The following is a 12,192-nucleotide window of genomic DNA, read 5'->3' on the forward strand; positions in this document are numbered from 1 at the left end:
GTATATTATTTATGTATTGTGGAGGTACCATTTAATTTTCACATATATGTGCAAGTACATTTTGATTCAAAATGGCTTTAAGATGGCACTACCTCTTCATGCAAGGTTGTACATTGAAAAATGAACAATTTGAGATGCTCTTGATAAAAGTGCCTCTTGAAATCATTATTGTAGAATTTTGTTTCATGTGATTCTTTTTCAAAAATTCAACTTTATCATGGGAAAAACCAAAACACTCAGTGTACAAAGTGAATTTTCCCCTTGAATCCATCCTCACAGTTATTTCATGTGACTAATAAGCGAAACAATGCTTGTATGGTGTGATCAGACTTTTTAACTGTTTGGCTTAAATGCAGTTGAAGTACCACGTTTAATGGCAAAATTTGGTTGCAAATTTTAAAATAATACAACTATTTTGCTGCATTGGTTTTGGTAGACTCTTTGTAATAAAAACAAAAATTTAAAAGTATCTAACATTGTGTTGGGTACAATGATATCTGTTATATTCTATATGCTGTTGGGTGGGTCCCATGATGGCTGGCGGGGGTGCTGCTGCCATGGTCGCTCTGTCACTCAGCTCCCAGCTGCTGCCCCTGGAATGGCTCCCAGATGCTGACACTGCCTCTGCGCTGCCATGGCCAAGGATGAGAGTGAGAGCCTGGAGTCTCCCAGCAAAGGGTTCGGATGGCTATGCAGTTGGCTTCTTGCTTGGTGTCCTTTATCACTGATATGCTGAGGAGCAAATACTGAAATGTATCACAAGTACATGCCGTAAACAATATGTCTTCCTGTCCAATGAAAATAAAATATGGACACTAATGTTCTCTCACAGCCTCTTGCAGAAAACTCCACTTGTTCTTCTCTATGGGTTTGGAGGAGGTGTTGGACTTTGGGCACTGAACTGTTAAGATCATTGCGAAAACAGGACTGTGTATGCATTTGATCTCTTGGGATTTGGACGCAGTAGTAGGTCACACTTTGACACAGATGCAGAAGTAGCAGAAAATCAATTTGTAGAAGAATGGAGGGGGAAAATGGGACTGGACAGAATGATTTTACTTGGACACAACCTGAGTGGATTCCTGGCAGATGCTTACTCACTGTAAAACATCTTATATCAGTGGAGCCACTGGGTTTCCCAGAGAGACCCTCCTGTGCTGAACATGAGAGGCACATTCCAATATGGATCAAAGCATTTGGAGCAGTTTTGACTCCATTTAATCCATTGTCTGGTCTCAGAATAGTAGGGCCCTTTGGACTGAGCCTTGTACAGTGCATTAGGCCTGACTTCAAGAGAAAGTACTCGTCCATGTTTGATGATGACATGGTCACTGAATATATCTTCCACTGTAATGAGCAATAATCAAGTTTTGAAATGGCTTTCAAAAACATGCCAGTTATATATGGATGGGCAAAAAGACCAGTGCTTCAGCAGATTGCCCATGTGTACCAATGCATTCCTATCACTGTGATTTACGGAGCATGATCATACATAGATGACAATTCCGGGACCACCATCCAGCCTCTGTGACCAAATTCGTATGTGAAAACAATAGCTATCCTTGGTGCAGGTTAGTATGCTAATCAACCTTCAACCAGACTTCAACCAGAAAATAAGAGATCTGCAGTTCTGTGGACTGACACAAGTTCTGTTCTTTGGAAAAACCAGTCACATATGCAATTCAAAGCAATATTTTGCTGTATGTGATAAAAAAATAAGGGAAACAGAAGTTTAACAAGCAAACACAAATTTGTTTGCACCACTTATTTCAAAATGTTTGCACACTTTAAACCTTGCAATGTCTTTTTCTGGAATTTTTCAGGGATGGGGAGAGAAAACTTCGTACATTTTAGCTGGATGCTGTTCTTTATATATTTAGATATATATTTAGATAAGGTGTTTCTCTCTATATATACTATATTAAACACAACATTTAAAACTGGATTTTGAAATTTTGCTTTGAAGAATGTAGAGCTTTTAAAATTGTGCTCTACATACACAGCAAGTTTCAACATTCTTAATAAAATACATTATACAGTATACTATATCTAGCTGTCTGTCTCTGTTAGTTGTTAAATATATTACATAGAATAGTCAAAGCGGCACCCTTTAGAGAACTACTTCTCCATTGTCATAAATATATGCAAATTATGCAGACCTGTTCTTCAGGTAGAATATAAAATTATTTTTTTATCAGACAACTAATTGTGTGGAACTTCGGGCTAAAGTGAGATACACAAAGGTTTTTCATGAATCTTTTTCAAAAGTACCTCCAGTGGAGATAGTGAAAGTATGCGCCATTAAGTTTGTGTGGGTTGTATAAGGAAATGTTAGGAAATGTTTGTTCTTCTTCATCTATAGCAATTTTGATTAGGTTGGTGGAAACATTAATATTTGGGGGAGTAATTCCTTTGTTGTCAGTTTCCGGAGAGAGTTGTGAGAAAAGAGATAAATAATGGCAGCTTGGTACATAAGGTTGCTAGTGACTTTCCATGGGAACATCTTGCATTCATTGACTTTGATTATGGGTATCTTGTCTGGTGGCAGCATCATTAACCACTTGTCAGTTTCCACCATTGCAAATTCCATTAACTAAAGATACTGTCTCCTAGGCTTGAGTTGGGAGGGGGATGTGATGCTCTGGCAGCATAATACTCCTGCTAAAAACAGTACCTCCTTTCTTCCCTAGTATCATGTAATGCCCTTTATGGCGTGGCCATGTTTTCAGTCAACATTATGTAGTCTTTTGGTCACCACAACTTGGAAATGAAAGATGTGTAATAATTAAGAGGTTGGAGGAGCATCTTGCCAACAAGCAAAAGCTAGGAAACATACATAAATTTCACAAACCTCTCTCATATCCTTTCTAGTTGTCTTTTTCTATAAACAAAAAGTTTATAGGTTTGCAACATTTATGCATGATGGGAAAAGAGAACTCTCTCTCCCCATAATACTAGAACTGAATTTCAGACAACGGAAAGTATATGTGGTATCCAGCGAAGTAGTACCGTGAGTGCAAGGATTTCTGTTTGCACAGTGGAACTTCCTTCTCCTCTCCCCATGCACCTCACATCCTCCTCACATCTGCTCTGGGTGGTGGTGGGGGGACCCCATAGAGCAGATCTGGGGCATGGGTGCAATGAAGAGAGAGTGGGGAAGTTGTGTTGCACAGCTTGAAATCATTGTGTTTATGGAACTACTTTGTTGGATTCCAACCTATGTCTTCATTAAATGCATAATTCAATGAAATTTGCTACCAAAGTGTGCTTGCCAGAGTGCTTGCTGCTACCTCCTACGGCACCCAAATATCTCTCCCTGACTAGCCTGCTTTAAGTTTGTTCATTTGGACCACTATGAAATTCTAAATAAGACGCCTTATTAAACTTGGCTGCATCATCATTAAGACCAGTGTTGATGTATCCATAACCATTCATCATATTTTATTGTGGGAAATATTCATAACCTGTTCTAAGTATTTGCCATCAGTTCCAATTGTTATTCAGGTTTGCCAGTTCTCGTTCTGTGAAATATTGTGCACTAAATGTCACTCTATGCAAATATTCTATTGTTAGTCCTCTCAGACTCTCTCTAAATCCATTAATTATCTTTCAGCTCTCAGAAAATGGAGATTGTAAAAGGCATTACATTACCTGTTCCAGGATGATACAAAGCACTTGTGATAAATGAATAGACATTGTGTGGGATCTTAGAGGTGAGGGAGATATGTTCAATTTACCTTTCTCAAGAACACAGAACTGTTTTCCATTTGATAAACAGACTTTAAAAGTTTGTTGTCTAATGAGGGGAGAGCAAAAGCCAAAGCTGCCTTTTCTCAATTCATCATCTACTGCTTAAAATTAAAGTAATCAGTCTGTTTGAGTGCAAATTTTTGTGCTAACTAAATTCTGAAACATTTGCACAGTGATTTACTTCCTTGTGTGATTCACTGTAGCTCAAGGTACTTTTTGCCTTTTTATTGAATTTCTTCATGGGCACATGCCATAAGGGAGAAGTAATTTCTAATCTAATGGGTGGGATACCTCCTTCCCAAGAACTGCATTCCTGTGGGGAGCAGGGCTTTTTTTCAGCCAGAACTCAGCTCCAGCACCTCTCAGGTGGGCACCATTGTTGTTCTAAGAGAACAAGGGAGAAGTTCATGATGAGTTCCAGCACCTCTTTTTCTAGAAAAATAGCACTGATGGGGGCAATAAGTTTTGGGGGCACATCAGTCTGCAACCCCCATGTGTCCTCACCCACATAAGAACAGTCCCTAGTCTCATAGCTGTCCATGGAGCTGCAGGTTAATTCTGTGTCCAGGGCAGCTGTCTACCAGCTCCATCTGGTATTCAGGCTGAGACCCTACCTGCCTGCATACTGTCTGGCCAGAGTGGTGCATGCTCTGGTTATCTCCTGCTTGGACTACTGCAATGTGCTCTACGTGGGGCTACCTTTGAAGGTGACCCAGAAACTACAACTAATCCAGAATGCAGCAACGAGACTGGTGACTGGGAGTGGTCTCTAAGACCATATAATACCGGTTCTGAAAGACCTACATTGTCTCCCAGGACGTTTTTGAGCACAATTCAAAGTGTTGGTGCTGACCTTTAAAGCCCAAAATGGCCTCGGCCCAGTATATCTGAAGGAGTGTCTCCACCCCACATTGTTCAGCCCAGACACTGAGGTCCAGCACCGAGGGCCTTCTGGCAGTTCCCACCTGAGAGAAGTGAGGTTACAGGCAACCAGGAAGAGGGCCTTCTCAGTAGTGGTGCCAGCCCTGTGGAACGCCCTCCTGTCAAGGAAATAAACTATCTGACTTTTAGAAGACATCTGAAGGCAGCCCTGTTTAGGGAAATTTTGAATGTTTGATTCTATTTTTAATATTTTGTTGGGAGCCGCCCAGAGTGGCTGGGGAAACCCAGCCAGATGGGCAGGGTATAAATTAATAACAACAACAACAACAACAACAACAACAACAACAACAACAACAACAACAACAACAACAATAATTAGGGTGGCTCTCGCCTTCAGCCCTTCCCTTCCTCTCCAGATTGCAGGTGCAGGTGGCCTGAGCCTGATCAGGACCCTGGTGTGGGGGCAGAGAAGCTTTAATTCTTTGCCTTTGTCAGGTGAACCATTTTCTGCCCAGTGCTGCGCAAGTCCCATTGATCAGTTGATTGTTGGGACTCGCAAAGTGCTGTGAAGGAGGCTATGGGGCTTTCAAACACCCCTTTGGCCCATCAACATCTTTACCTGCTTCATACCTGATATCAGTTATAGGGCAGTTGGCTGTGGCTTGACCAAAATGACCTCATGGGCCAAATGGGGAGGTCTGATGGATCTAATTAGGCACATATGCTGCTGGTTCTAAACCTTGACCCACAAAATTTACATGCTTAAATGATAGATATGAGATGTATTCCAAACATTGTCAATTTTAAGTTAAGTTATTAAGTATTTATAATATACATTAGCACTTGATTATGTCTGAGTGTCTAAGTGTTAGTGCTTATATAATTAACATTGGCTGGGTCTGTATCAGGCAGCACTGATGAGCTCGTAGTAATGACTCACTGATTATGGGATGGTATTTATATTGAAATGTACTGTGTCAAGAATTCCTGGCCTTTAGAGAGGGGATGGTAAAATGTATGTACAACTTTGCCTCTAGTGCACTGGCATTTTATATTTGTTCATATGAATAGTTTAAATCAGGGTTGGGGAAATGTTGATATACTCCAATTTCCATCTGTCCCAGCCAGCATAGGATGATGGGACTTGTAGTCCAATAACATCTGAAGGACACCAGCTGACCTACCCCTGGTTTAAGCCTTAGCTGTTCATTTAATATCTCATTTATTTCACTAGTACTACTCTGGAGTTTTCTCTCTTTCTCATAAAAAATTTTTGGCACATGGGAAGAAAATATTGAAAAACAGAAAATTTGTTATTTAGTTATAATTGGAATTCTAATTAGACAGTACAGAGTGGAATAAGGATTGGGGCGAGCAATGTAAAATTTGTATGCCCAAATCATGTGTTTTCCATATCATTTTCCTACTGGTATTAGTGGGATTTGCAGTGCACAATCCTAAACTAAGCATATTAATTAAAAAAGAAAATCATTCAGATTTCAATGGATTTTGTTCCGTATTAATTATGTATTTGATTGCTGCCTTAAACACAACTGTGCATTTGTCCTTTGGATTAAAATAGGGCTGGTAGATTTGTTTTTGTCTTTCTCTTTATACTGCCTTTTCTTCCTTCATCTAAAAAAACCCCCACATTGCTCTCCTCACAATGTTAACTTTACTTTGAGGAAGCAGAAGGGACATAACTCTATTAGTTTACACAGTATTATTCCCTTTATGCCTCTGGACCATCTTAGATTGCGTTATAAGTGACATTGATTTATTGATTGTGGACTACATGTGCTGGGTTTTCCCTCCAGAATAACTGACCTATGTGCTCTATCCTGCCTAGCTCTCTAGGGACACTTGGCTTTCATTCATATTCTGCAAGGAAATACCATGGGTTGTTTCCGTCTCTTTCAAGTGAGAACATGTCGAACATTATCGCTTTATGATCCCATAAGTTCTTCCTCATTTTCAGATGTGCTTTCTTTCTAAAGCTTTCAAACATAGCACAAATAGAACAGACAGGACCCCCTGCCTGCCTTTAGGAGGTGATAACATTTTTATAGCTATTGCACTAGGAAGCTATGAAATCTACACACTATTAAAAAAAATGTTTTGTCATTGAGAGCAAATAATGAGCTTGGGCTGGAAAGTTTGTTTTTTAGTTTAATATAACATCTATGGATTTTCTTCTTGTCTAGTAGGGGTATTATCCTTTATCTTAGTTTTTCCACTGTGCTACAGAATTAGGTAGACAGTTTAAGGTGTCTTCCCTGCCAACCTTTGTTTGGAAGCGACATCTTCCTCCCAGTTTCTTCAAGGAGTAATGGCATATGTAAAAATAATAATGAGTATAAAGTGTTCCGTTATCACTATTTTGGTAACGTTCTATTCTTCAAGCATTTATGCATTATGCATCTCTTGATAAGAGAAGGTTATCCATTTTGCATAACACAAGCTGCCACCGAATTCTGATTTTTATCAGTAGCAAAATGTCAAACATTAAAATTTTACCAGAAATCAAGACTAGGTCAGTGCTTGTTACCCCCTGTTTTTTGCCTTGATAAACAAGAAAATGGATGTACCTTTCTTACAAGCTGACAGGTATGCTTGTTTATTTTTTAAACAAATGATTATTTCTTTGTAGCAAGACTCCAAAACGTGGACCTTGGCTTTCTTGAAGTTTCCATCTCCTTCTGTCTCAACAACCCCATTTTTTCCCCCCTTTGAAATATTTCACATTTTATTTCTTGAAGTACACCACGCTTGCTGCTGCCACACTAATTATGCCATCTTCTGATTTATATAGAAGTAGGCTCTACCTAGGGACGTGGGTGGTGCTGTGGTCTAAACCACTGAGCCTAGGGATTGCTGATCAGAAGGTCAGCGGTTCAAATCCCCGCGATGGGATGAGCGCCCGTTGTTTGGTCCCAGCTCCTGCCCACCTAGCAGTTCGAAAGCACATCAAGTACAAGTAGATAAATAGGTACTACTCTGGCAGGAAGGTAAACGGCATTTCTGTGCACTGCTCAGGTTCACCAGAAGCGGCTTGACCCGAAAGCTGTCTGTAGACAAACGCCAGCTCCCTTGGCCTATAGAGCAAGATGAGCACTGCAACCCCAGAGTCATCTGCGACTGGACCTAACGGTCAGGGGTACCTTTACCTTTACCTTTAGGCTCTACCTATACATGCTACCTCCCAAACTGCAGGTGCATGAAACGTTCAATCCCCCCCCCCCCCACGAGGGTATCTCCACCTCACTGAACACTTGCTCCACACTGGGGACAATTTTGAGGTCTATCCAACTTTTGGCATTATTGTTCTCCTTTCCGAGCATGGGTTGGATATGATGTACAGTGAGCCCGCCACTTATGCAACAGTTCAGTTCTAGGGGTCCAAGCACAAGTGCAAACTTGCTTAAGGCCAGGAATTCTGAAACTGCCCCCATCCCATGACAATCCCTACCTGTCTGTAGCAGACTTTGGGATAGTCATGTGAGGGCCTTGGGGTACATCCTTTCCAAAGGCTGGTAAGCAAGGCGGATGGTTCAAAAAGCTATTTTTATGGCGGGCAACCTGGTGGGGAGCTAAAAAGGGTAAATAGGACCTTAGAAAAAAGCTTTATTCAAAAGTAAAGGCATTGCCTTCCTTACCAGCCACTGGGAAGGAGGTGTGAAAGCTTTGCGAGTTTCCCAGAGCTGGGTAAGTCAGGCAGAGGCCTTAAAAAGCTCTTTTTGTGGCTTTCCATTGACCCACCAGGCCATATAGGGTGAATCTTAATTTGCAGCCACAGCTTAAAGTTTCAATCACCTGATGCCATATGACATCATTGTGATTGACAGGTAGACAACCCCACCAGCCTAACCAAGCGGCCTGCAGAGAGTTGGCCACTTCGGGTCTAGGTAGTTGTGAATTATGGGGTAGCGGCGGCTGCTGGCCATGTGAAAAGTATGTAATTGAGATTTTGGCACATGACTACTGTTGCCCAATAGCCGAGACAGGAACACAATCTGTGGTTCTGACCTAGGAAGTGATTACTGCTCCTCTGTAGAGGTTGCTAACAGGTGTTCTGGCAAATCTAGATAGCGAAACTGCATATTGAACTGCAGCCAGGATGAAAGAGCAATTGCTATTGTGCCTAGGATACAGGTGTGGCATATTATATTCCTCTACAAAATGGGATCTATAATCTGCCTTAAGTAGCAGTGTAAAAGCAATACTCTAAGCAGTATAATAAGAATCTGCCTTGTACAGGATGTTCAAGTGTGTGTACTTCTTTTTGCTATTGTGAAAAAGCTCCCATTATATGCATGTCACATTTAAGGTTAGCACATTTATGTATCCATTTCAATCTTAGTACATGAAGTCAATACACTTGATTCAACTTCATTACGCTGCAGTTCGTCTCTCTCTCTCTCTCTCTCTCTCTCTCTCTCTCTCTCTCTCTCTCTCCCCCCCCCCCCCATTTTGCAAACACCCTTACAGGATTGCATTCCATTAGTGCCTCAAGCTATTTTATTATAAGATTTGCCAATAAACAACCTATTTTTTAAAATTGAATTTCCTTTCCAGGCATTGGATTTTGGTGTGTGAATTGTTCTAATGCTGCTTCTTTATTTAGTAAGAAAAAAAGACAGTTTGTGGAAGGACTGGTAAAGATTGTATTGGAAGTGCATGCCTGACTAATGAAAGATAATAAAATGCCACACCTCAAGCCTGTATTCTTCTTAAAAAAAATAAAATTAAAAAAATCAGTTAAGTTTGTTTGTCTCAGGCCAAGCTTCCAGCATTTTTTTTATACTGTTACTGTTGACAATCTTTATGGAATATTGTACCGCACCAGGTTTTTTATCATCCACAGCTCTGCAGCTCTAAGATTCCTTTGAAGGGCATGTGGGGGAGGATGAGAACATCTGTTCAGAAAACTGGTATTAGACTTTTGTCCCTCTTTTACCCTTTTGATTCAATAGGGTCAAAAGGTCTTCCTCTGCCAGTCTGTTCCTGAGAGGGCAGGGCTCCTCCTCCTCATGGAGAAGCACACAAGTTTGGCCCTGTCTGCAGACGCCAGAAGGAGATAGATGGCAAAGGGCCTGCAGGAGACTTGGAGAACAGAAATTCATGCTAAATAATTCCCATTTTGTCATACTTGGGAGATGGGAAGTATTTTCTTGAGTGGTTCCTCCCATTGTTCCCAGAGTGGCTGGGGAAACCCAGCCAGATGTGTGGGGTATAAATAAAAAATAAAAATTCTTATTCTTATTCTTCAGGTGGCTGGCCCTTGTCAGGTGATGATATTCTTCTGTGCTGATGTGTTTATATTTCAGACAGGGCCATGCACTGTGCCCATGATAAGGCGTGCCTGCTTGTACAATAACTTGCATGTAGCGATTTCAAATAACTTAATGTAGCAATGAAATATCTAATAGTGAGCCACTTTCCTGAAGTTGCCTGTTTTTTTGCAATCATAAATAATCCTTCAAGGCTCACACTGTCAGAGGTTATGCAGCTGTCCAGAGTAAGGACTTTTTCTATATGGTAACAATTCCTCAGAGAGCCATCAAATAATATAGGGGGTGACCATTTTGTGCAGAGGTTCCATTCCTGGCCCCCCTCACACATCAGCAGAGCGCACATAAGCCCGTCCCACCCTGCCCCTCATTCTGCCCTCTTCCGGGTCCAAAAGGACCCACACATTGGCGGTCACACATCAATTGGACATGCACAAAGGGGTCACCGCCTGTACTCTAGTCTAGCGTTTCAGACAGCAGGGTCAATATGGTTCAATTTTTAGCCTGGGTTTTTAATAAGCAATAATTTGGATGGTTTTAACTGCTTTGAATGTTTTATTGTATTCATTCATTCATTCATTCATTCGTAATGATACAGCTGTGTTTTAATGTTATTTTACCTGGCTCTTATTTATTCTTGGAAACAGTAATTTTGGATTCAAAAGTTGCATACAGATCTCAATAATAATTGAAGATCCATTGCTAATGCTTTGTGATTTCCATCCCAGTTATTGAAATGCTACTTCTAGGTAGTGCTTTTCCCTCGCAGAGGGTACTTAAGGGTGCGCAGTTCCAGCACCTCTTTTGTTGTTAAAAAGTGTGGGACTTACTTTAACAACTTCATGGTGAGTAACAGCACATCTTTTTTGTTGTAAGCATCACACTTTTTAACTGTAACAACTTCATGGTGAGTACCGGCACCTATTTTTCTAGAGAAAAAAGCACTGCTTCTTAGAATAGTGGGAGTTATGAAATGCAGAAAATGATTATACTTATTGCTATATTTTGCCTCTTGTTGCTTAAAGTTTGCAAGTTTTCAGTCACAAAGGACCATTCATATGAAGAGGATCAAAGGTCATTTAAATGAATTTCTGGTTTACATAAACTTATTTACAGCTTGGAGGGATGCGGGTGGCACTGTGGTCTAAACCACTGAGCCTAGGGCTTGCCGATTGGAAGGTTGGCGGTTCTAATCCCCACGATGGAGTGAGCTCCCGTTGCTCGGTCCCAGCTCCTGCCAACCTAGCAGTTCGAAAGCACGTGAAAGTGCAAGTAGATAAATAGGTACTGCTCTGGCGGGAAGGCAAACGGCGTTTCTGTGAGCTGCTCTGGTTTCTCCAGAAGCGGCTTAGTCATGACCCAGAAACACTGTCTGTGGACAAACGTCGGTTCCCTTGGCCAGTAAAGCGAGAGGAGCTCTGCAACCCCAGAGTCGTTCGTGACTGTCAGGGGTCCGTTACTTTTTTTTATTTACAGCTCAGTCTGATGTGCTGAAGTTTAGAGCTACAGTCTGCTGGTATATGTATTTTAGAATTTATACATTGTGTGAGCTGGAGAGGTGTGCTGACAGCTAGAATGTTTTAACTTGAAACTGGTACAGGATGGCTTTGAGTACTGACCCTCAGTTCTCATATAGACAGAATCTAAGTGAAATAATGTGTTTGTCCTAGGATGCAGTCTTTGAATAAATGTTGGTGTTTGTACATTTATTAAGTTTAAAACTCTTCCTGTCATCTGGACACTGTCTTCTAGCAAATGGTTGTGATCAGATGATAAACTGATTTATTATGAGGAGGAAGAAGTGAGAAAACAAAGCAGAAGATGGGATGATAAAGGAGACAGACCAAATATATATATATATGGTCATGATTTTTTTCTTGTAACTATTTCTGCTGTTTCAGGCTGAGGCTAATCCTGTTTATTTTGTTCAATATATGGTTTTTAAAATAAAACAAAGGGAGCAGTACATACCAGTATCATGTAAATTTTAACATAGCTAAATATAGGCATGGTACATAGGCATAATGAAGAATGGAATTAATGTATTGGCTAAGGCTTAACCGAACAAAATTGTGCTGTTAACGGCAAGGTGACATTTGTGAGGTGCTGTACATCAGGTTGATAGTTTTGTGGCCTGAAAGATCGTCAAGTTCTGCATTCTCCTCCAGCTTCCCCTGGGAAAGACTGTAGTTACGATAATTAAAATCTATACATTTAATGGCCTGTGCATTATGTGAAGCTGTGGGTGATTGGATCTAAAAATGTTTCA

General features: G+C 40.7%; 1 protein-coding gene and 1 pseudogene across 2 annotated transcripts in view; both read left to right on the forward strand.

The window, feature by feature from the left end:
- LOC310686575 (catenin alpha-2-like) overlaps window positions 1-10,043 on the forward strand; it is a gene marked incomplete at its 3' end in the record, with an annotated part of 113,971 nt that extends 103,928 nt beyond the window's left edge. Inside the window, exon 4 of the mRNA XM_083460408.1 lies at window positions 9,903-10,043. Within this exon, the coding sequence (XP_083316534.1) occupies window positions 9,903-10,043 (141 nt within the window). The remainder of the gene's footprint in view (window positions 1-9,902) is intronic.
- On the forward strand, window positions 729-1,832 carry LOC310686576 (1-acylglycerol-3-phosphate O-acyltransferase ABHD5-like; annotated as a pseudogene). Its single transcript has one exon. The product of its transcript is annotated as a 1-acylglycerol-3-phosphate O-acyltransferase ABHD5-like (transcript).
- Window positions 10,044-12,192: the final 2,149 nt, after the last annotated feature.

This window comes from Podarcis liolepis (genome assembly GCF_965112155.1).
Source record: "Podarcis liolepis genome assembly, chromosome: 9".
NCBI classification, from domain to species: Eukaryota; Metazoa; Chordata; class Lepidosauria; order Squamata; family Lacertidae; genus Podarcis; species Podarcis liolepis.